The 22,310-nt window shown below is 45.9% G+C and overlaps 2 protein-coding genes and 1 long non-coding RNA gene across 4 annotated transcripts; all 3 read left to right on the plus strand.

The window, feature by feature from the left end:
* Positions 1 to 759: 759 nt before the first annotated feature.
* LOC127914501 (uncharacterized) lies at positions 760 to 5,807 on the plus strand. Of its 2 annotated transcripts, none has more exons than XR_008088649.1 (5): positions 760 to 821; positions 1,259 to 2,276; positions 3,637 to 3,981; positions 4,465 to 4,694; positions 5,567 to 5,807. It is a non-coding gene; the product is annotated as an uncharacterized LOC127914501 (long non-coding RNA). The 2 variants fall into 2 exon arrangements; XR_008088650.1 differs by lacking the exon at positions 5,567 to 5,807 and adding an exon at positions 5,104 to 5,345 and having other exon boundaries at positions 4,465 to 4,652.
* A 4,891-nt stretch (positions 5,808 to 10,698) lies between these two features.
* LOC118367762 (growth/differentiation factor 10-like) lies at positions 10,699 to 16,145 on the plus strand. The gene is made up of 3 exons (XM_035751398.2): positions 10,699 to 11,286; positions 12,048 to 12,943; positions 14,352 to 16,145. Exons 1-3 carry the CDS (start codon positions 11,028 to 11,030, stop codon positions 14,541 to 14,543), a joined length of 1,347 nt encoding a protein of 448 aa, XP_035607291.1. The 5' UTR covers positions 10,699 to 11,027; the 3' UTR covers positions 14,544 to 16,145.
* Positions 16,146 to 16,758: 613 nt separating this feature from the next.
* LOC118369283 (growth/differentiation factor 2-like) lies at positions 16,759 to 20,370 on the plus strand. The gene is made up of 2 exons (XM_035753744.2): positions 16,759 to 17,227; positions 18,742 to 20,370. The coding sequence occupies exons 1-2, from the start codon at positions 16,879 to 16,881 to the stop codon at positions 19,641 to 19,643; spliced, it is 1,251 nt and encodes a 416-aa protein (XP_035609637.2). The 5' UTR covers positions 16,759 to 16,878; the 3' UTR covers positions 19,644 to 20,370.
* The last annotated feature ends 1,940 nt before the right edge of the window (positions 20,371 to 22,310 follow it).

The raw sequence follows: 22,310 nt of genomic DNA on the forward strand, positions 1-22,310 counted from the left end.
AGGTGGCTGCTAGATGACTGGTTGGTATGGGTGCTAGATGACTGGTTGGTGTAGGTGGCTGCTAGATGACTGGTTGGTATGGGTGTTTAGGTGGGTGCTAGATGACTGGTTGGTGTAGGTGGCTGCTAGATGACTGGTTGGTATGGGTGCTAGATGACTGGTTGGTGTAGGTGGCTGCTAGATGACTGGCTAGATTGTGTAGGTGGCTGCTAGATGACTGGTTGGTGTAGGTGGCTGCTAGATGACTGGTTGGTGTGGGTGCTAGATGACTGGTTGGTATAGGTGGCTGCTAGATGACTGGTTGGTATGGCTGCTAGATGACTGGTATGGGTGCTAGATGACTGGTTGGTGTAGGTGGCTGCTAGATGACTGGTTGGTATGATGGCTGCTAGATGACTGGTTGGTGTAGGTAGCTGCTAGATGACTGGTTGGTGTAGGTGGCTGCTAGATGACTGGTTGGTGTAGGTGGCTGCGAGATGACTGGTTGGTGTAGGTGGCTGCTAGATGACTGGTTGGTATAGGGCTGCTAGATGACTGGTTGGTATAGGGGCTGCTAGATGACTGGTTGGTGTAGGTGGCTGCTAGATGACTGGTTGGTGTAGGTGGCTGCTAGATGACTGGTTGGTGTAGGTGGCTGCTAGATGACTGGTATGGTAGATGACTGGTTGGTGTAGGTGGCTGCTAGATGACTGGTTGGTATGGGTGCTAGATGACTGGGTGCTAGATGACTGGTTGGTGTAGGTGGCTGCTAGATGACTGGTCGTTGTGGGTGCTAGATGACTGGTTGGTGTAGGTGGCTGCTAGATGACTGGTTGGTGTAGGTGGCTGCTAGATGACTGGTTGTGTAGGTGGCTGCTAGATGACTGGTTGGTGTAGGGTGCTAGATGACTGGTTGGTATGGGTGTTTGGTGTGGCTGCTAGATGACTGGTTGACTGGTTGGTGTAGGTGGCTGCTAGATGACTGGTTGGTAGGTGGGTGCTAGATGACTGGTTGGTGTAGGTGGCTGCTAGATGACTGGTTGGTATGGCTGCTAGATGACTGGTTGGTATGGGTGCTAGATGACTGGTTGGTGTAGGTGGCTGCTAGATGACTGGTTGGTATGGGTGCTAGATGACTGGTTGTGTAGGTGGCTGCTAGATGACTGGTTGGTGTAGGTGGCTGCTAGATGACTGGTTGGTATGGGTGCTAGATGACTGGTTGTGTAGGTGGCTGCTAGATGACTGGTTGGTATGGGTGCTAGATGACTGGTTGGTGTAGGTGGCTGCTAGATGACTGGTTGGTATGGCTGCTAGATGACTGGTTGGTATGGGTGCTAGATGACTGGTTGGTGTAGGTGGCTGCTAGATGACTGGTTGGTGTAGGTGGCTGCTAGATGACTGGTTGGTATGGGTGCTAGATGACTGGTTGGTGTAGGTAGCTGCTAGATGACTGGTTGGTGTAGGTGGCTGATAGATGACTGGTTGGTGTAGGTGGCTGCGAGATGACTGGTTGGTGTAGGTGGCTGCTAGATGACTGGTTGGTATGGGTGCTAGATGACTGGTTGGTGTAGGTGGCTGCTAGATGACTGGTTGGTATGGGTGCTAGATGACTAGTTGGTATGGGTGCTAGATGACTGGTTAGTGTAGGTGGCTGCTAGATGACTGGTCGTTGTGGGTGCTAGATGACTGGTTGGTGTAGGTGGCTGCTAGATGACTGGTTGGTATGGGTGCTAGATGACTGGTTGGTGTAGGTGGCTGCTAGATGACTGGTTGGTATGGGTGCTAGATGACTAGTTGGTATGGGTGCTAGATGACTGGTTAGTGTAGGTGGCTGCTAGATGACTGGTCGTTGTGGGTGCTAGATGACTGGTTGGTGTAGGTGGCTGCTAGTTGACTGGTTGGTATGGGTGTTTGGTGTGGGTGCTAGATGACTGGTTGGTGTAGGTGGCTGCTAGATGACTGGTCGTTGTGGGTGCTATATGACTGGTTGGTGTAGGTGGCTGCTAGATGACTGGTTGGTGTAGGTGGCTGCTAGATGACTGGTTGGTGTAGGTGGCTGCTAGATGACTGGTTGGTATGGGTGTTTGGTGTGGCTGCTAGATGACTGGTCGTTGTGGGTGCTAGATGACTGGTTGGTGTAGGTGGCTGCTAGATGACTGGTTGGTGTAGGTGGCTGCTAGATGACTGGTTGGTATGGCTGCTAGATGACTGGTTGGTATGGGTGCTAGATGACTGGTTGATGTAGGTGGCTGCTAGATGACTGGTTGGTATGGGTGCTAGATGACTGGTTGGTGTAGGTGGCTGCTAGATGACTGGTTGGTATGGGTGCTAGATGACTGGTTGGTGTCGGTAGCTGCTAGATGACTGGTTGGTGTAGGTGGCTGAGATGACTGGTTGGTGTAGGTGGCTGCGAGATGACTGGTTGGTGTAGGTAGCTGCTAGATGACTGGTTGGTATGGGGGCTAGATGACTGGTTAGTGTAGGTGGCTGCTAGATGACTGGTTGGTGTAGGTTGGTGTAGGTGGCTGCTAGATGACTGGTTGGTGTAGGTGGCTGCTAGATGACTGGTTGGTATGGCTGCTAGATGACTGGTTGGTGTAGGTGGCTGCTAGATGACTGGTTGGTATGGGTGCTAGATGACTGGTTGGTGTAGGTGGCTGCTAGATGACTGGTTGGTGTAGGTGGCTGCTAGATGACTGGTTGGTGTAGGTGGCTGCTAGATGACTGGTTGGTATGGGTGTTTGGTGTGGCTGCTAGATGACTGGTTGGTATGGGTGCTAGATGACTGGTTGGTGTAGGTGGCTGCTAGATGACTGGTTGGTGTAGGTGGCTGCTAGATGACTGGTTGGTATGGCTGCTAGATGACTGGTTGGTATGGGTGCTAGATGACTGGTTGATGTAGGTGGCTGCTAGATGACTGGTTGGTATGGGTGCTAGATGACTGGTTGGTGTAGGTGGCTGCTAGATGACTGGTTGGTATGGGTGCTAGATGACTGGTTGGTATGGGTGCTAGATGACTGGTTAGTGTAGGTGGCTGCTAGATGAATGGTCGTTGTGGGTGCTAGATGACTGGTTGGTGTAGGTGGCTGCTAGATGACTGGTTGGTCTAGGTGGCTGCTAGATGACTGGTTGGTATGGCTGCTAGATGACTGGTTGGTATGGGTGCTAGATGACTGGTTGATGTAGGTGGCTGCTAGATGACTGGTTGGTGTAGGTGGCTGCTAGATGACTGGTTGGTATGGCTGCTAGATGACTGGTTGGTATGGGTGCTAGATGAGTGGTTGGTGTAGGTGGCTGCTAGATGACTGGTTGGTATGGGTGCTAGATGACTGGTAGATGACTGGTTGGTATGGGTGATGACTGGTTAGTGTAGGTCGCTGCTAGATGACTGGTTGGTGATAGGTGGCTGCTAGATGACTGGTTGGTATGGGTGCTAGATGACTGGTTGGTGTAGGTGGCTGCTAGATGACTGGTTGGTGTAGGTGGCTGCTAGATGACTGGTTGGTGTAGGTGGCTGCTAGATGACTGCTAGATGACTGGTTGGTATGGGTGCTAGATGACTGGTTGGTGTAGGTAGCTGCTAGATGACTGGTTGGTGTAGGTGGCTGCTAGATGACTGGTTGGTAGGTGGCTGATAGAGATGACTGGTTGGTGTAGGTGGCTGCTAGATGACTGGTTGGTATGGGTGCTAGATGACTGGTTGGTATGGGTGCTAGATGACTGGTTGGTATGGGTGCTAGATGACTAGTTGGTATGGGTGCTAGATGACTGGTTAGTGTAGGTGGCTGCTAGATGACTGGTCGTTGTGGGTGCTAGATGACTGGTTGGTGTAGGTGGCTGCTAGATGACTGGTTGGTATGGGTGCTAGATGACTGGTTGGTGTAGGTGGCTGCTAGATGACTGGTCGTTGTGGTTGCTATATGACTGGTTGGTGTAGGTGGCTGCTAGATGACTGGTTGGTGTAGGTGGCTGCTAGATGACTGGTTGGTATGGGTGTTTGGTGTGGCTGCTAGATGACCGGTCGTTGTGGGTGCTAGATGACTGGTTGGTGTAGGTGGCTGCTAGATGACTGGTTGGTATGGGTGCTAGATGACTGGTTGGTGTAGGTGGCTGCTCGATGACTGGTTGGTGTAGGTGGCTGCTAGATGACTGGTTGGTATGGGTGTTTGGTGTGGCTGCTAGATGACTGGTCGTTGTGGGTGCTAGATGACTGGTTGGTGTAGGTGGCTGCTAGATGACTGGTTGGTGTAGGTGGCTGCTAGATGACTGGTTGGTGTAGGTGGCTGCTAGATGACTGGTTGGTAGGTGGCTGCTAGATGACTGGTTGGTATGGGTGCTAGATGACTGGTTGATGTAGGTGGCTGCTAGATGACTGGTTGGTATGGGTGCTAGATGACTGGTTGGTGTAGGTGGCTGCTAGATGACTGGTTGGTATGGGTGCTAGATGACTGGTTGGTATGGGTGCTAGATGACTGGTTGGTGTAGGTGGCTGCTAGATGACTGGTCGTTGTGGGTGCTAGATGACTGGTTGGTGTAGGTGGCTGCTAGATGACTGGTTGGTATGGGTGCTAGATGACTGGTTGGTGTAGGTAGCTGCTAGATGACTGGTTGGTGTAGGTGGCTGATCGATGACTGGTTGGTGTAGGTGGCTGCGAGATGACTGGTTGGTGTAGGTGGCTGCTAGATGACTGGTTGGTATGGGTGCTAGATGACTGGTTGGTGTAGGTGGCTGCTAGATGACTGGTTGGTATGGCTGCTAGATGACTGGTTGGCTGTGTGAGGTGGCTGCTAGATGACTGGTTGGTGTAGGTGGCTGCTAGATGACTGGTGGTATGGGTGTTTGGTGGCTGCTAGATGACTGGTTTGGGGTAGATGACTGGTTGGTGTAGGTGGTGCTAGATGACTGGTTGGTATGGCTGCTAGATGACTGGTTGGTATGGGTGCTAGATGACTGGTTGATGTAGGTGGCTGCTAGATGACTGGTTGGTTGGTGTAGGTGGCTGCTAGATGACTGGTTGGTATGGGTGCTAGATGACTGGTTGGTATGGGTGCTAGATGACTGGTTAGTGTAGGTGGCTGCCAGATGACTGGTCGTTGTGGGTGCTAGATGACTGGTTGGTGTAGGTGGCTGCTAGATGACTGGTTGGTATGGGTGCTAGATGACTGGTTGGTGTAGGTAGCTGCTAGATGACTGGTTGGTGTAGGTGGCTGATCGATGACTGGTTGGTGTAGGTGGCTGCTAGATGACTGGTTGGTATGGGTGCTAGATGACTGGTTGGTGTAGGTGGCTGCTAGATGACTGGTTGGTATGGGGGCTAGATGACTGGTTAGTGTAGGTGGCTGCTAGATGACTGGTTGGTGTAGGTGGCTGCTAGATGACTGGTTGGTATGGGTGCTAGATGACTGGTTGATGTAGGTGGCTGCTAGATGACTGGTTGGTATGGGTGCTAGATGACTGGTTGGTATGGGTGCTAGATGACTGGTTGGTATGGGTGCTAGATGACTGGTTAGTGTAGGTGGCTGCTAGATGACTGGATTGGTGTAGGTGGCTGCTAGATGACTGGTTGGTATGGGTGCTAGATGACAGGTTGGTGTAGGTAGCTGCTAGATGACTGGTTGGTGTAGGTGGCTGATCGATGACTGGTTGGTGTAGGTGGCTGCGAGATGACTGGTTGGTATGGCTGCTAGATGACTGGTTGGTGTAGGTGGCTGCTAGTTGACTGGTTGGTGTGGGTGCTAGATGACTGGTTGGTGTAGGTGGCTGCTAGATGACTGGTTGGTGTAGGTGGCTGCTAGATGACTGGTTGGTATGGCTGCTAGATGACTGGTTGTTGTAGGTGGCTGCTAGATGACTGGTTGGTATGGGTGCTAGATGACTGGTTGGTGTAGGTGGCTGCTAGATGACTGGTTGGTATGGGTGCTAGATGACTGGTTGGTATGGGTGCTAGATGACTGGTTAGTGTAGGTGGCTGCTAGATGACTGGTTGGTATGGGTGCTAGATGACTGGTTAGTGTAGGTGGCTGCTAGATGACTGGTTGGTATGGGGAATAGATGACTGGTTAGTGTAGGTGGCTGCTAGATGACTGGTTGGTATGGGTGTTTGGTGTGGCTGCTAGATGACTGGTTGGTATGGGTGCTAGATGACTGGTTGGTATGGTGGCTGCTAGATGACTGGTTGGTGTAGATGGCTGCTAGATGACTGGTTGGTATGGGTGCTGGATGACTGGTTTGTATGGGTGACTGCTGGATTACTGGTCTTTGTGGGTGCTAGATGACTGGTTGGTGTAGGTGGCTGCTAGATGACTGGTTGGTGTAGGTGGCTGCTAGATGACTGGTTGGTATAGGTGGCTGCTAGATGACTGGTTGGTATGGTTGCTAGATGACTAGTTGGTGTAGGTGGCTGCTAGTTGACTGGTTGGTGTGGGTGCTAGATGACTGGTTGGTGTAGGTGGCTGCTAGTTGACTGGTTGGTGTGGCTGCTCGATGACTGGTTGGTGTAGGTGGCTGCTAGATGACTGGTTGGTGTAGGTGGCTGCTAGATGACTGGCTGGTGTGGCTGCTAGATGACTGGTTGGTGTAGGTGGCTGCTAGATGACTGGTTGGTGTAGGTGGCTACTAGATGACTGGCTGGTATGGGTGCTAGATGACCGGTTTGTGTAGGTAGCTGCTAGATGACTGGTTGGTGTAGGTGCTAGATGACTGGTTAGTGTAGATGGCTGCTAGATGACTGGTTGGTAAGGGTGCTGGATGAGAAACAATCCAATGATTGTACATTGGCTATTAGGACTGATGGTAAAGGCAGATTACCCACTCGCCGTCGGATCCTTACGAGGCACCCAAACCTTTGTCCCCGATATCTCTGTCTCTTCCTCCTGTGAATGTCAGGGATGAGGGCCTTGTCGGGCGTCTGAAGTAAATCCTTCCCGTCCGACTCGTTAAAGAAAAAGTCTTCCTCCAGATCGGGGTGAGTAATCACCGTCCTGATATCTAGAAGCCCTTTTCGGTCATAAGACACAGTGGCAGAAACATTAAGTACAAAATAAGTTACAAATAACGCGAAAAAACGCACTCAATAGTACAATTCGTTAGGAGATCCTACAACGGCAGCCATCTACTATTATCATGATTATCGATATTACTGAGTATTTCATCAAAGCACTATGAGAATACGGATGCAAATCCAGGCCCCTAACAGAGTATAGCATCGTCTTAAATCCTGCTTAAAATCAAGCATTCCCATATGGATCAATGAAAAAAATATATTTAAAGGCACAAAAACAGCCCATAATGCCAGACTTACTGTGTGAGGCCAAGAGAAACAATGTGCTTGGCCAGAAAAGTCTGTCTGAAATACACCAAGCTAATTCCATTCTCTCTCATGAAAAAATGGGCTGGAGGGAAGAGGAGGGGGGCACAACTTAAAAACTGGCTGGTAAATTACACATTTCATTCAAATAATTTGCGTCTGAGCACTGATACACATAGACTAGATTAAAAAATGGCTTAAGGGCAAATCTCATCCATTACAGTTGCGCAGGGCCAAAGTCACAGCATTACGGAGTGATTTATAGACAGTCAAACGAAACGGTGTGGATGGGGAGAGAGCAGTGCCAGTCGTCAGTCCATTTGGTGCATTAAAGTGAAGTGTAATGGTCTCACTGACTGAATGATGATGGGAAAATGGCCTCCCTGTTTGGGAGCCCTTGAAGTGATTGATTACCATGTGGATTGAATACAACGCTCTATGACCAATCACGCTTTCCGCAACTCATCGTAGGCATAAACAAAAGAGGGGCCATAGAGCGACTGGACCATTGGCGTTGCCCATTCCCCCTGCCTGAAGCAGATACAGCTGTTTCTCAGCCAAACTCACTGTGTCGTCCAAACAGAAGCCTCCAACAGTGAATAATGGTTGTAACTCAATAGCTTTGTCCATTTTTCAAAAGTGCCCAAACACATCAGGCTTGCTTGTTTTCAGATAGGCATCTCGCATTAAGAATTGCCAACAATTCAATTAAAACTTGCTTTAAGTAATACAAAGCAATGAGTTCTTGTTCTGGAAAGTGATCATCAACTGATAATAACTTGACATAGCGTCATAAGAGATAGAGAATGGTCCATCTCAGTAGATTGTGTGCGTGAGTGCAATGGTAAGAGTTCATACGGTCAATTGTGTAAGTGACTGTGCTTTACTGTATTAGTTGTAAGTGTCTTGGCAGATATACTGCAGACTGATACAGAGGCTTAAAGATTACTCTGGGATTTGAAGAAAATGAGCTGAAGAAATAAAACCATCTAATGAGTGGATGTAACTTTGTTTCAAGACTATATGGTTTCTTTCTCTGCCTAAGTGCTAAGGGATTTCCCCTATCTACAGCCAATTATTCCTGAGTTGAAGGGAAAAACTCCAGCGCTCCTTACTGAGGCAAAGATAACTTTGGTGTATTCATAAGTGGTCAGAGAATATACCTCAAGTCTAATTTTATATCTATAATGATTTCTTGCAGTAATAATAACACACAAAAGTATTTTTGTAATTGGGTCACATGAAGCGAACGTTGGAGGTGAAATCCATCATGTTGATTGCTGGCTCTGTCCGTGGGTTGAGTTTCTGCAGATGTAGTGGGGGTCTCAGGAGAGGAGCTGCACTGCTCAGCTAGCGCTGCTCGCACTGCTGAGAGCAGCTCTTTACCTTTGTTACTGAACCCAAATGTCTGAACCCCAATGATAAATCACTCATTTTTTATGCGGAGCTCCGACAGGCCATGGCACTGGGTCAGGACTTTATTCAGAAATCAGACGTCTGAGCGGCCCGGCTGGACGAGACAAGGCCTGCAGAAATACACCCTGATGTGATCATTCTGTCAGCAAGCAGCCCAGGTGGTGTGTGGGGGGGGGATAAACTACTTCAGTCCCACTCGGATGCCATCTATACCCAGTAAACCCTGCAATTTGCTGAGATTTGGGCCATAAATTTGTCATAACAAATCCTTTCCAGGAGGCATTCCATCTTCTGTTGGCGTTGATCGCTAAATGTGCTGCTATGCAAATGCAGGAGCGGTTCCGGATATCTCTCTGGGAGAGGAAGGCTGTCTGTCTTGCTGTCTGTTTTTCTCAGAAGGAGGACATTGATGTGAACTCTTCTCTCTGAGTGTCCATGAGGGAGGTATGGCAGAGGACCCAGTCTGGTGAGGGTCTGTGTGATCACACATGGACATCTTGGCAGGGATCAGATGAGTAATGGAGGGGTTTTCATGGCCTTTGGACATCCATGACCAAATCAGTCAGAGCGGTCATTTAGTCCTAGCCAGCAGTAAGAAAACAAGTCGAGGGGAGATTGGTGTCCAGCCAAAAGCAACATGGCGGACTCACTGTCTTTCACTCCTTGATGAACGCCCCAGGCAGATATTCTGTGAATCAAAGCATTTTCTTCTGTCCCCCTACTTCATCTCTCTACCAGAGGTGATTCATGCATGCATGATGTCATACGGAATGCCATTTTTTAAATGGTCTTATGTGTGAGGGGCCATTGTCTTGGCCAGTGTCTGCTGTACCGATTAAAAAAATATGAAATGATGAACAGTTAAAGGTCCAATGCAGCCATTTTTATCTCAATATTAATTTCTTTCTCAATATGAATTTCCTTTCTGGGTAACAATTAAGTGGCTCACTGTGATTGTTTTCAATTAAAATGGTCCAGAAGAAACAAAAATAGTTTCTTAGCTAAGAGAAATTTCTCAAGCAATCATTTTTCTAGGACTGTTTTGGATTGGTCTGGGTGGGGAAGGGAAAACTGAAAACTAGCTGTTATTGGCAGAGAGGTTTGGAACTCGCTTTCTTATTGGTCTATTAACTAATTTACCGCCTGGTGACATCACCAGGTGGTCTTTTCAAACAGCTCTTACACTAAAAGGGCATTAACACAATTTTCACAAGTTCACAGTATTATTCCAACCTCATTGTCACAAAGGAAATTATGGGTAGCTCTAATGGGAAGGGTCTACCATGATCGCGACACATGATGACAGCTGAGGCTGATATGATCTTGCTTGGGCTATGTAGTGAAAACCTTAAGACAATCCTTGCTTTAGTGAGTGCTTCAGGAGCAGGGGGCTTTTAGTGCTGTTGCAGGACATGTAAAGCGTGGTGTGAAAGGCCCCAGTGATTCCCGTCGGGCCAGTAGAAGGTATTTTAATGGCTCACTGACCCCAGTAGCCAGGCTGTCACCACCTCTCTCACAGGGTCCGCATTGTGCTGCTGTTAACTAGACATCAAGACCCCAAAAACGCAGGAGGCTCCAGCAGGGCCCTCCGGCCGAGGGGCCACAAAAGAATGAAATGGAAGAAAAACAAGAGCACCTCACAAAAGGTCTTAACATCACATGGTTGGCTGGAGAGACCAGGAAGGGAGATATGTCTTTACATATCGGCATGCCACCGAAACATCAATTCTTCATGCAACTCTTCACTACAAGGGAGTGCCCTGTGCCCCAGTCATTGTGTGATCATCATGCCTATGTTTATCCAGAATGGAACGGAATAGACATTGTAGTTTAAACAGTCAAAATTAATTTAATTAGTTAGGTTTAGAGTGTAAATGCTTTTTTAAATGATGTATGAAAACCTTTAATAATAATATAATATAATTCCTGTTTTCATAGTTGCAATATCTAAAGTACTGTACATTTTAACAGCAGCCAGCACATACAGTTATTCTACAATGTGGGAGATCTGCGGACTTGACTCTCTCGTTGGCTGGGCGCTGCAAAGCGTCACCATCTGTCACTGCTAAAGCAGTAGTCTACCCCCTGGTCTCTCTGTCAGTAAGAAAACAGTGTGGAGCAATACGCTGTGAAGTTTGCCAAACGATTTACCGATTTAAATGTTGACCTCCAATCTACATATGAGTAAAAAGAAAGACAACTAATCAAGCGCGTCCTGGAATTGCACTGCCGAGAGCTGTGGAGGTTTTTTTTCTCACATTTTGGCACATTCAAACACTAAAGAAAGACGGTCCTTGATGGAATAATTCGTTTTGCATCAAAAATATGACGAAGATATTATTACATCTGGTGCATTTGATGTTATTTTTTCATTCCGGTATCGGGGAAGTTTTATCAGAGGAGCCATTCGAAATTACGCAGCAGGACAGCGATATCCACGAAACTACCGATGGCACCTCCTCGCGCGAAAGCGCACGCCGGGACATGGTCTCCATCAATATGTTTAAAGTCTATGAAAAGTACAGTAAGGAACCACAACGCCATCGAGACGAAAATACCGTCAGAAGTTTTAAGGCTATTCTAGGTGAGTGTTCTCCTTATGTACGGCAGTAGATTTTATGTAGGCCTTTTTAACGTAAGATGTCATTGAGTGTCCCGAAAGCCGTCTGCTACATAAAATGCATTATTATTATATGTGCATATGTTACTGCATGACACTGTAATATCACATAACCTAATATGAAGTGGTGGGCTGCTGTAGGTAGGATACAGCAGCTACAGTAGCCTATATCAGTTGGAACCTTATAATGACATAAATATAATTTTGCAAGAGCAAAACGTAAATCATAAATAAAGTTCAGCTACTGAATGTGTTTAATATAAGCACCCCCCATGCCCTGTCACTACTTGATACAAGCTCAATGTGAGAATATAGGCTACTGTTAGTATCCACGACATATTAGACCAAAGCCGATTATGACGCCAATAGAGGTACATGGAAAATTCTTCTCGTGCGCTCCTAAGCATTTCCACATGTCTGAGACCTTTTCAGAGGCAATGTTTATCTTTCAAACAGCAGTGGGAGTCAAGGGATGAAATTAAGATGATTGTTTATTGTAATCCAAATGTTGTATATTGCAATCAGATCGTTATCATGCCATGTGGTAGCATGCACTATAACCTGCTGTATGTGATGCTATTTCACCCAGAGCTAATCATTCATTGTTTTTATGACATTATAGTTAGCAGAGAAAACAGTTGAAAGTAAGCTACATTGAAAAATAAAGTTTAGCATTGAAAATGCTGTCACCACGTCTTTCCATTGCCTTGTCTTTTTTTTTGCAGGAGTCTCCAAGAACAGTGTGTGGTTCCATTTCAACCTGTCGTCCATCCAGGAGTCGGAGGACATCCTGTCCGCCACATTCCACTTCCTGGACCAGCGTCCCCGCCACCGACCCTGGATCTGCCGGCGCTCCCGAAGCGCTTCCTGTCGCCTTCAGTGGCATCCCCCGTCCCAGCTCCTCTTCCGAGGAACGTCCCCAAACTCTGCCTTTGCCTCCCTGCTGGGCAACGTCACCCTGCCCCCTCCCAAGAGAGGGTCCTGGCAGACAAGTGATGTCTCCGCTGTAGTCAAAGAGGCCCGCATCCTGGGAGTCTTCCTCATTACCGCTGAGTTTGACTTCGGGATGAGGCCCCAGAGGAACCAGGAGCACCTTTCTCCAGCCATCCTACCGTACGTCCTGGCGTATGCCAACGACATGGCCATATCTGAGCCCAACAGTGTGGCCATGACCCTGCAGAGGTACGGACCTTTCCCTTCGGGCGAGGAGCCCACCCGGTCATCCAATGAATCTCCTCCAGCCTCTAGGCTGAAAAGAGAAGCTTTGTCCCCCCTGGACCAAATACTGGACAATGACCTGCCTGAGGTCCAGTTCAACACCCTGAAGAGCCATGAGCTATGGGAGAGCACTTATTTGGTTCCCAAGATCAAGCCCTCAATGAAAGATGGGCAAAAGCATGGCCAGGAGAGCAGTGAGGGGTTGAATAAGCCCCAGGTGCTGAGCTTTGATGAGAGGACCATGAAGAAGGCTCGCAGGAGACAGTGGAGTGAGCCCAGGGTCTGCGCCCGACGCTACCTGAGAGTGGATTTTGCAGACATCGGCTGGAGCGAGTGGGTGCTAGCCCCGAAAGCCTTTGATGCCTACTACTGTGCAGGCACCTGCGGATTTCCTATTCCTAAGGTAAGTTAGCGTAGTGTTTTACTTCAGTGTGTTATGTAGTATGTAAATGTAAAAATGTATTTAGTAAATAAAATATTGAATTGTTTTGAAAATATGTTTGGAATTGCTTTAATTGATCAGATGACGAAGGGCATGCTGGATAAAATACACTACATGACCAAAAGTATGTAGACCCCTGCTCATTGAACATCTCATTCCAAAATCATGGGCAATAATATGGAGTTGGTCCCCCCTTCGCTGCTATAACAGCCTCTACTCTTCTGGGAAGGCTTTCCACTAGATGTTGGAACATTGCTGCAGGGACTTGCTTCCATTCAGCCACAAGAGCGTTAGTGAGGTCGGGCACTGATGTTGGGCGATTAGGCCTGGCTCGCAGTCTGCGTTCCAATTCATCCCAAAGATGTTCAATGGGGTTGAGATCAGGGCTCTGTGCAGGCCAGTCAACTTCTTCCACACAGATCTCGACAAACCATTTCTGTATGGACCTCGATTTGTGCACCAGACCATTGTCATGCTGAAACAGGAAAGGGCCTTCCCTAAACTGTGCCACAAAGTTTTCCCTTCACTGGAACTCAGGGGCCTAGCCTGAACCATGAAATTAGCCCAAGCCCATTATTCCTCCTCCACCAAACTTTACAGTGGGCACTATGCATTGGGGCAAGTAGTGTTCTCCTGGCATCCGCCAAACCCAGATTCGTCCGTCAAACTGCCAGATGGTGAAGCGTGATTCATCACTCCAGAGATGGCGTTTCCACTGCTCCAGAGTCCAATGGAGGCGAACTTTACACCAATCCAGCTGGGAATTGGCATTGTGCATTGTGATCTTAGGCTTGTTTGTGGCTGCTCGGCCATGGGAACCCATTTCATGAAGCTCCCAACAAACAGTTTTTATGCTGACGTTGCTTCCAGAGGCAGTTTGGAACTCGATAGTGAGTGTTGCAACTGAGAATAGATGATATTTACGTGCTTCAGCACTCGGCGGTCCCGTTTTGTGAGCTTGTGTGGCCTACCACTTCGCGGCTGAGCTGTTGTTGCTCTTAGACATTTCCACTTCACAATAACAGCACTTACAGTTGACTGGGGCAGCTCTAGCAGGACAGAAATGTGAGGAACTGACTTGTTGGAAAGGTGGCATGCTATGACAGTGCTATGTTGAAAGTCACTGAGCTCTTCAGTAAGGCCATTCTACTGCCAATGTTTGTCTATGGAGATTGCATGGCGGTGTGCTAGATTTTATACACCTGTCAGCAACGGTTGTGGCTGAAATAACCAATCCACTCATTTGAAGGGGTGTCTACATCTTTTGTATATATAGTGTACATGCCTAACAAACGTGATGTCATCATCATACTCTCTTGTGAAAGAGAATCCCTCTTAACTCCAGCTTCTTTCCCTCTCTGGCTCCCAGGTTGCCCGGCCCTCGAACCACGCCACCATCCAAAGCATTGTGAGGGCGGTGGGAATCGTTCCCGGCATTCCGGAGCCCTGCTGTGTTCCGGACAGGATGAGCTCTCTGAGTGTTCTCTTCCTGGACCCCAGCCGGAACATGGTGTTGAAGGTTTACCCCAACATGTCTGTGGAGACCTGCGCCTGCCAGTAGAACCACCCGGAAGGAGCCTCAATGCATAATGCATGAACCAGAGTACAATGAATCAGACAGAGTGGAGCAGAAGAGACATTCAGTCAGTACAGTAAAAAAGACAGACATCTTTGGATGAGGCTGCGATGGATAAACCCACCATGGAGGGAGATCTGGATTATAGATAAGGGTTTCTGGATTATAGATAAGGGTTTCTGGATTATAGATAAGGGTGGCGAGATGCAGAGAACGCCGTGTCTGACCATCAGATCAGTGTGATTCACACAGACATTTCCTTGTCATTCAGCAGCTCAACTGTAGTTGAATTTGGGCCTGTATCACTGTCAGTTCGGAGTCTTCAGCCATCCAGAGCTCCTGATGTATACACGGATTCCAAAGTAACTCAAATGATGGACCCTATTGCCATGTACTGGACTTTGGTGGGGGCTGGTGGGAGTAGCTAGAGGAGGACGGGCTCCTTGCAATGGCTTGAATGGAATAGATGGACTCCATTCACTCAGTTTCAGCCATTGCAATGAGCCCCTACTCCTATAGCTCCTCCCACCAGCCTCCACTGCTGCACTTAGACTATTGGACTCAGGTGAGCTTTAGATGTGATGTCTTCATACGGTACAAGACTCAAAAGCTGAACCTCTGTAAATAATAATGTAACTAATACAACTAAATAAGACTTATTTCTGTAAATAATTGCTGGGATCTTAAACTATGTTTTGCCTGTAGTGTTCACTAGTTGTGCAGTTTGAATTAATCTGTCAACATAAATGGTTAATACATGAGAGAATGTACTGTTATAATAAATAATCCCATGTTGTTTTCTGACATGTCATGTTTGCATAAGTTTGAATCAGGAATCCATTGTCATCATATTCAGCCAAGAAAATGGAGATAGACAGCACATTCCTGCCACCTGCTGTTTTGAAATAGAAAATAGTTTTTAAAAAATTGCCATTTGAAGAGGTAGACCTGATATTGATTGTTTTGATCTTATTGACGGAAAGATTGTGAGAGCTTAATTACTTATAGACCACTAGTGCAAAGTTATTACATTCAACATTTTCAGCATCATACTGTAGTTGATTAACGTCAAACTACCACAAAAGTCTTGAGAATATTGTGCTATGTCATTTCTATTCCAACATTGTGAATTGTGCATTTATCCTTTGTTCAGGCTTTGTCCGGTTTTGATCATGTGTGCTTTAATTGCCCAAATATGGCCTAGATTGACTCAAAACTTAAATGGAAATAAACTGAATGCTCCATAAAGTGGAGTACATGAATAATGAGAACCCTGGGAGATTGGTTGGGGTTATAATCATTTTATGATGACCTTGTCCTGAGTCCTCATAGGCTGCGTTTACACAGGCTGCCCAATTCTGATCTTTTTTTCACTAGTTGGTCTTTTGACCAATCAGATCAGCACTGAAAAAGATCTGATGTGAAAAACTCTGATGTGATTGGTCAAAACAACAATCAGTGGAGAGAAAAAAAGCATCCTACATATTTACAGTATTAGCCAAGCAGCTAATATTAGAATTACAGGAATGTTTAGGGAATAGGAATGCGTTACTCATTTCAGACTCAAATAAAGAAAGTACCTTAATCACCAAATCACTTGTTTATCTGGTGCATTCTGGGGGGGGTGGGGGGTCTGCCTGAATGTGTGAGAGAGAAAAACACACTGTTGGAAAGTGCCAGGACTCAGGCCAATGTCCTCAGACACATTGGCCTCGGATGTCACTGGATCCTAGCCACAGTGTTTACTGGTGATGAAGAAGGTGTTCTACACAAATAATTCCCCTTGGAATATCGAGTGCTGCCAATTTAACCTGTAACTAACATTTCTGAGCAAATGTGTTAGTTTGACATCTTTATTGCTTTATGTATCTGAAAGACTCTGAAGAAAACATGTCCTGTATCAATATGGGAAAGTTCTCACTACTTATGGTGATTTCCGTCGGCCTCAAACTATGACCCGTTAGTGGGAAGCAAGTGGGAAGAATTTAGCAAAGTGTTTGTCAGTGGTCTCGCAATTTCCAGCGCCTCGCTCATTATCGCAGTGTGTCTGTCAAATGTTTACAGAATATTCATTAACGGCAAGCGCCCTAATGATAACAAGGCCCAAATGAAGATACAGTGTCAATGGTCGAGATAAGAATGGCTGTGCTACTATTTTGGTTGAAACGAGGCTACTGTTTACTCTAGAACATGGGAGCGGATCCCAGCTCTAGCATAGAAGAAGCTCAATTTCAACAGATTGTCACCCAAAGTCCATGTTAAATACATAGTGGGAACTGGGAAGGTAAAGTGTGTTGATTGGGAAGGATTTGCTCTGAAGATGCAATGCTCAAGGCGTTTCTTCTTCCAGATGTGTCTGAGTTTGCTGGTGTCCACGGGGTCCTGTAGATGCAAGTCACTGAACGATGTCCTCCAAAGTGAAGATCCTGAGAGCTTCACTGAGACTTCCAAGCAGGACTTTGTTGAAAAGGAGGAAATGGACAGCAGGTTACAGAGCTTTCTGGAAAACATGAAGGAAGGGTTTCTGAGAGAACTCAACTTATCAGATATCCCACAAGAGCACATCAAGATATACCCACCGCCGTTCATGATTGAACTGTACAACAAGTATGCCTCTGACAAGTCCGCGATGCCTCGTTCTGATGTCATTCGCAGCTTCACCGTTCAAGGTATGTACATAGGCAAGTCAAACAGGAATATTGGGGGCAAGACTTATGCCACAGGGTTTTTAAAAAATCAGTTATCACAACATTTACATACATACAGTGGCTTCAGAAAGTATTCAGAAATATTCACACCCCTTGACTTTTTGGACAATTTGTTGTGTTACAAAGTGGGATTAAAATGGATTTAATTGTCATTTTTGGTCAACGATCTACACAAAATACTCTGTTATGTTAACGTGGAAGAAAAATTCTAACATTGATTAAATATTTAGGAAAACTACAACACTAATATATCTTGATTAGATAAGTATTCACCCCCCTGAGACAATACATGTTAGAAACACCTTTGGCAGCGATTACAGCTGTGAGTGTTTTTGAGTAAGTCTCTAAGAGCTTTGCACACCTGGATTGTACAGGATTTGCCCATTATTCTTTTTTAAATTCTTCAATCTTTGTCAAGTTGGTTGTTGATCATTGTCAGAAAGCCATTTTCAAGTCTTGCCATAGATTTTCAAGCTGATTTAAGTCAACTGTAACTAAGCCCCTCAGGAAAATTCAATGTCGTCTTGGTAAGCAACTCCAGAGTAGATTTGGCCTTGTGTTTTAAGTTATTGTCCAGCTGAAAGATACATTTGTCTTCCGATGTCTGTTGGAAAGAAGACTGAACCAGGTTTTCCTCTAGGGCTTTGCCTGTGCTTATCTGTGTTCCGTATCTTTTTATCCCCACAAACTCCCCTAGTCCTTGCCGATGACAAGCATACCCATAACATGATGCAGCCACCACCATGCTTGAAAATATGAAGAGTGGTACTCAGTAATGCGTTGTGTTGGATATGTCCTAAACATAACACTTTGTATTCAGGACAAAACATTTATTTCTCTGCCACATTCTTTACAGTATTACTTACATGCCTTGTTGCAAACATGATGCATGTTTTGTAATATTTTGTTCTGTACAGGCTTCCTTCTTTTCACTCTGTCATTTAGATTAGTTTTGTGGAGTAACTACAATGTTGTTGATCCATCCTCAGTTTTGTCATACAGTGTCACAACCATTAAACTGTGTAACTGTTTTAAAATCACCATTGGCTCATGGTGAAAGTCCTGAGCAGTTTCCTTCCTCTCTGGCAACTGAATTAGGATGGATGCTTGTATATTTGTAGTGACTACCATAACAAAGGCTTGCCATAACAAAGGGGTTGAATACTTATTGACTGAAGACATTTCAGCTTATCAATATTTATTTTTTAAATATTTATTTTTCTTCAAACAAAAATCCACTTTGACATTATGGGCTATTGTGTATAGATCAGTGACGTAACATCTCAATTTAAACAATACACAAGTCAGGCTGTAACACAACAAAATGTGGAAAAAGTAAAGAGGTCTGAATAGTTCTGAAGGCATTATGTTAGTACTGTATGATTATTAAGCAAGCCTGTGTGCCTCTATGGCTATTGATTCAAATATGTGACATCAAATATGAAACTATGTATGCCTGTTGCCTACTTTCGCAGATGTTAGTCACTCTGCAAAAAATGGAACAAAGTCAAAACACAGACTGCTGTTCAATGTAACTGTCCCAAATCACGAAGAGGTCACCATGGCGGAACTCAGGCTATTCACCCTGCTGGATAATAGGGCGACCTCGCACTCAACCTCCTCCAATCAGATCGGGGCTTCCATAAAGGTCTATGAAGTGGAGTATAAAGGAAACAATGTCACAGCCCACTTTGTGAATGGGAAAGAGGTCGTTGGGGCCCATCACTCTTGGGAAGCTTTCGATGTGACCACCGCCATCCAGAGTTGGGTCAAATCAGGCCGTGGGGCCAGTGCATTTGAGGTGGTGGTCGACAGGTGGGACTGTGGGCCTTTCAAAGGCGGAGGTTTTGACGTGAGCGTGGCTGCGGGGGATAACCAGTCAGCTGCTTTGATTGTCTTCTCTGATGACCTGGGGAGCAGGAAGAGAGAGGCCAAGAAGGAGCTGAAGGAGGAGATAGTCCATGAGGAAGAGACGGTCTTCTCAGGGAGCGACTGGCAAGGGCCCGACTTCAATGAGATCCCTGTGGACCTACACCCCAGGCGGAAGAGGCAGGGGGACACCAGCTACTGCCGACGGACCTCCATGCGCGTCAAATTCAAAGATATCGGCTGGGACCAGTGGATCGTAGCGCCCCCTGAGTATGACGCCTTTGAGTGTAGAGGGGTGTGTTACTACCCCCTGACTGAAGACATGACCCCTTCCAAACACGCCCTCATCCAAACCCTGGTCAATCTCAAGAACCCCAAAAAAGCCAACATGGCATGTTGCGTTCCCACAAAACTGGCCCCAATCCCGGTCATGTACCAGGAGAATGGTGTCATCACCTTGCGACAGATGTATGAGGAGATGAAGGTGGCAGAGTGTGGATGTAGGTAGTAAGAGGTAACATCCACGGTGGTTCCCTTTACCCTTTACTGTAAATCTGTACATTCCTGTTGTAAGATGCTTTTGAGTTATTTTATTTAGTATACGCTCAGAAAATATATCAATAAAACCTGAAATTCAGTATTTATTAACTATGTATCATTATTGTAATGGTTTTAGAAAACAAAAGAGATGATAAATTGGATCTATTATGAAGTCAGTATTCATCAATTGTTTGATATCTATAATAAAATTATCATAATCGAAAAGAGTAGATTTTGAAAGTACTTTTTTATAACAGGGCATTTCTGTAGTGTACGCAAGAGACGTCACTACAGTACCTGGTTCGAATCCAGGCTGTATCACATCCGGCCGTGATGGGGAGTCCCACAGGGCGTGCACAATTGTCCCAGCATCGTCCGGGTTTGGCCGGGATAGGCCGTCATTGTAAATAAGAATTTGTTCTTAAACTGACTTGCCTAGTTAAATAAAGGTTAAATAAAAATGATGATTATGACTTCTAAATGATTCATTTGAATTAAACATGTAGTGTTCTCATTAGTTTCATATTAGAGGCAGAAACTGCTCTATAGCATAGCAGTGTATTTCTCCGCTAAATATGTTCTACTGTATAAATTAATATTAATTTTGAATTTCTAAAGTTCAACTTTTGGGGATGAATTTCTCCTTTGAATAATGTGTACAGAGTGCCCTCTAATGGTGGACAATAAACTATTTTTTATGTATATATCTTACTCCTTCATTCATGCCTTACATTTTCTTTTGACTGTTTTTGTAATTATTCAACTAAAATATTGCACACATATCTAAATATTAAGTACGCGTTGATCCCGACATACTTCCGTTGTGAACATTAGTCAATGCACAATAGTCAATACACATCAATGTATTCTAATCAGAGGTGATGGTTCCCGTCCCAATGAAGCAAATGTTTGTCAGAGGATGAGGAAGCCTAGATGTAGACACTTACATCACCGCTTCACAGTAAAAACAAATATAGCCCAGTCTTAATATACACTATATATACAAAATGTGGAAACCCCTACAAATGAGTGGATTCGGCTATTTCAGCCACACCTGTTGCTAACAGGTGTATAAAATCGAGCACACAGCCATGCAATCTCCATAGAAAAAACATTGGCAGTAGAATGGCCTTACTGAAGAGCTCAGTGACGTTCAACGTGGCATCGTCATAGGATGCTAGAGCTGCCCCGGTCTGCCCTGCTGTTATAGTGAAGTCGAAACATCGAGGAGCAACAACGGCTCAGCCGCGAGGTGGTAGGCCACACAAGCTCACAGAACGGGACTGCTGAGTGCTGAAGTGTGTAGCGTGTATAAATCCTCTGTCCTCGGTTGCAACATTCACTACCGAGTTCCAAACTGCCTCTGGAAGCAGCATAAGAACTGTTCGCCGGGAGCTTCATGAAACGGGTTTCAATGGCCGAGCAGCGGCACACAAGATCACCATGCACAATGCCAAGCGTTGGCTGGAGTGGTGTAAAGATCATCGCCATTGGACTCTAGAGCAGTGGAAATGCCTTCTATGGAGTGGTAAATCACGCTTCACCATCTTAACGCTATAGAATACAATGACATTCTAGACAATTCTGTGCTTCCAACTTTGTGGCAACAGTTTGGGGAAGGCCCTATCCTGTTTCAGCATGGCAATGCCCCTGTGCACAAAGTGAGGTCCATACAGAAATGGTTTGTTGAGATCAGTGTGAAAGAAGTTGACTGGCCTGCACAGAGCCTTGACCTCAACCCCATCGAACACCTTTGGGGTTGAGGTCACCTTTACATTCAAAAACAATGTGACATCTGATTTTAGCCTAGTTAACAGAGTCCACAATTGCCTAAATTAGTTCCTCCCCCTGATGACCTCCTCACTATCCATTTTAGCGCCAAGCATACCCTCCAAAAAAGGTCCTTGCTTTCTGGATCCTTGGGACGTCCCTACCCCATTAAAATGGTTAGGGTTAAGGTTAGGCTTAGGTAATGGTTATGGGTAGGGTTAGGGTAGGGATTAAGGTTAGGGTTTAGGATAGGGACATCCCAAGGATCACGGATAACACTAACCCTCCCAAATGACACAGTGAACAATGTACCAGAGTCTTAAAATGAGATTCCAGGTCCTGATTGGTCATGAGGAATCGCCAGACGGGCTTATGTAAGAATGGGTATTAGAAGTTAAGGCAAGATTAACGGTACACACCGTGCTGCAGCATTAGACGATATGTAGTTGCGTAATTCTGTGTTTTAAAAAATTTCCAGTGATAAATTTCAGTTTTGAACTCACTCAACCCTAAATTCTATTCACTGTTGATAAATTAACATAGGGGCAATGCAGTGAGTGAAAATCTGGATGCAAACATGCATTGTAAAATAGTGAATATGTAAGTATTTTCAAACAAATGGTAATTCATGTTCATTTTTATAATCATTGCTGTTGAATCTTCAGTGTCCATCCTGCATTCTGTGTTTAAGGCAGCGTATCAGGAAAACACACGTGAACACAAACTGTGTAATCGTGTCATCCACTCCGCGCCCCAGACATGGCCTCACAAAGCATGGCCCTATTCTCCATCTGGTTCAAACCACAATGCTTTCATAAGTGATTGTGACTTTCACATGGGGCTTTCATACTAATCCGGTTGTCTT

This window comes from Oncorhynchus keta, chromosome 3 (assembly GCF_023373465.1).
Source record: "Oncorhynchus keta strain PuntledgeMale-10-30-2019 chromosome 3, Oket_V2, whole genome shotgun sequence".
Lineage (NCBI taxonomy): Eukaryota > Metazoa > Chordata > Actinopteri > Salmoniformes > Salmonidae > Oncorhynchus > Oncorhynchus keta.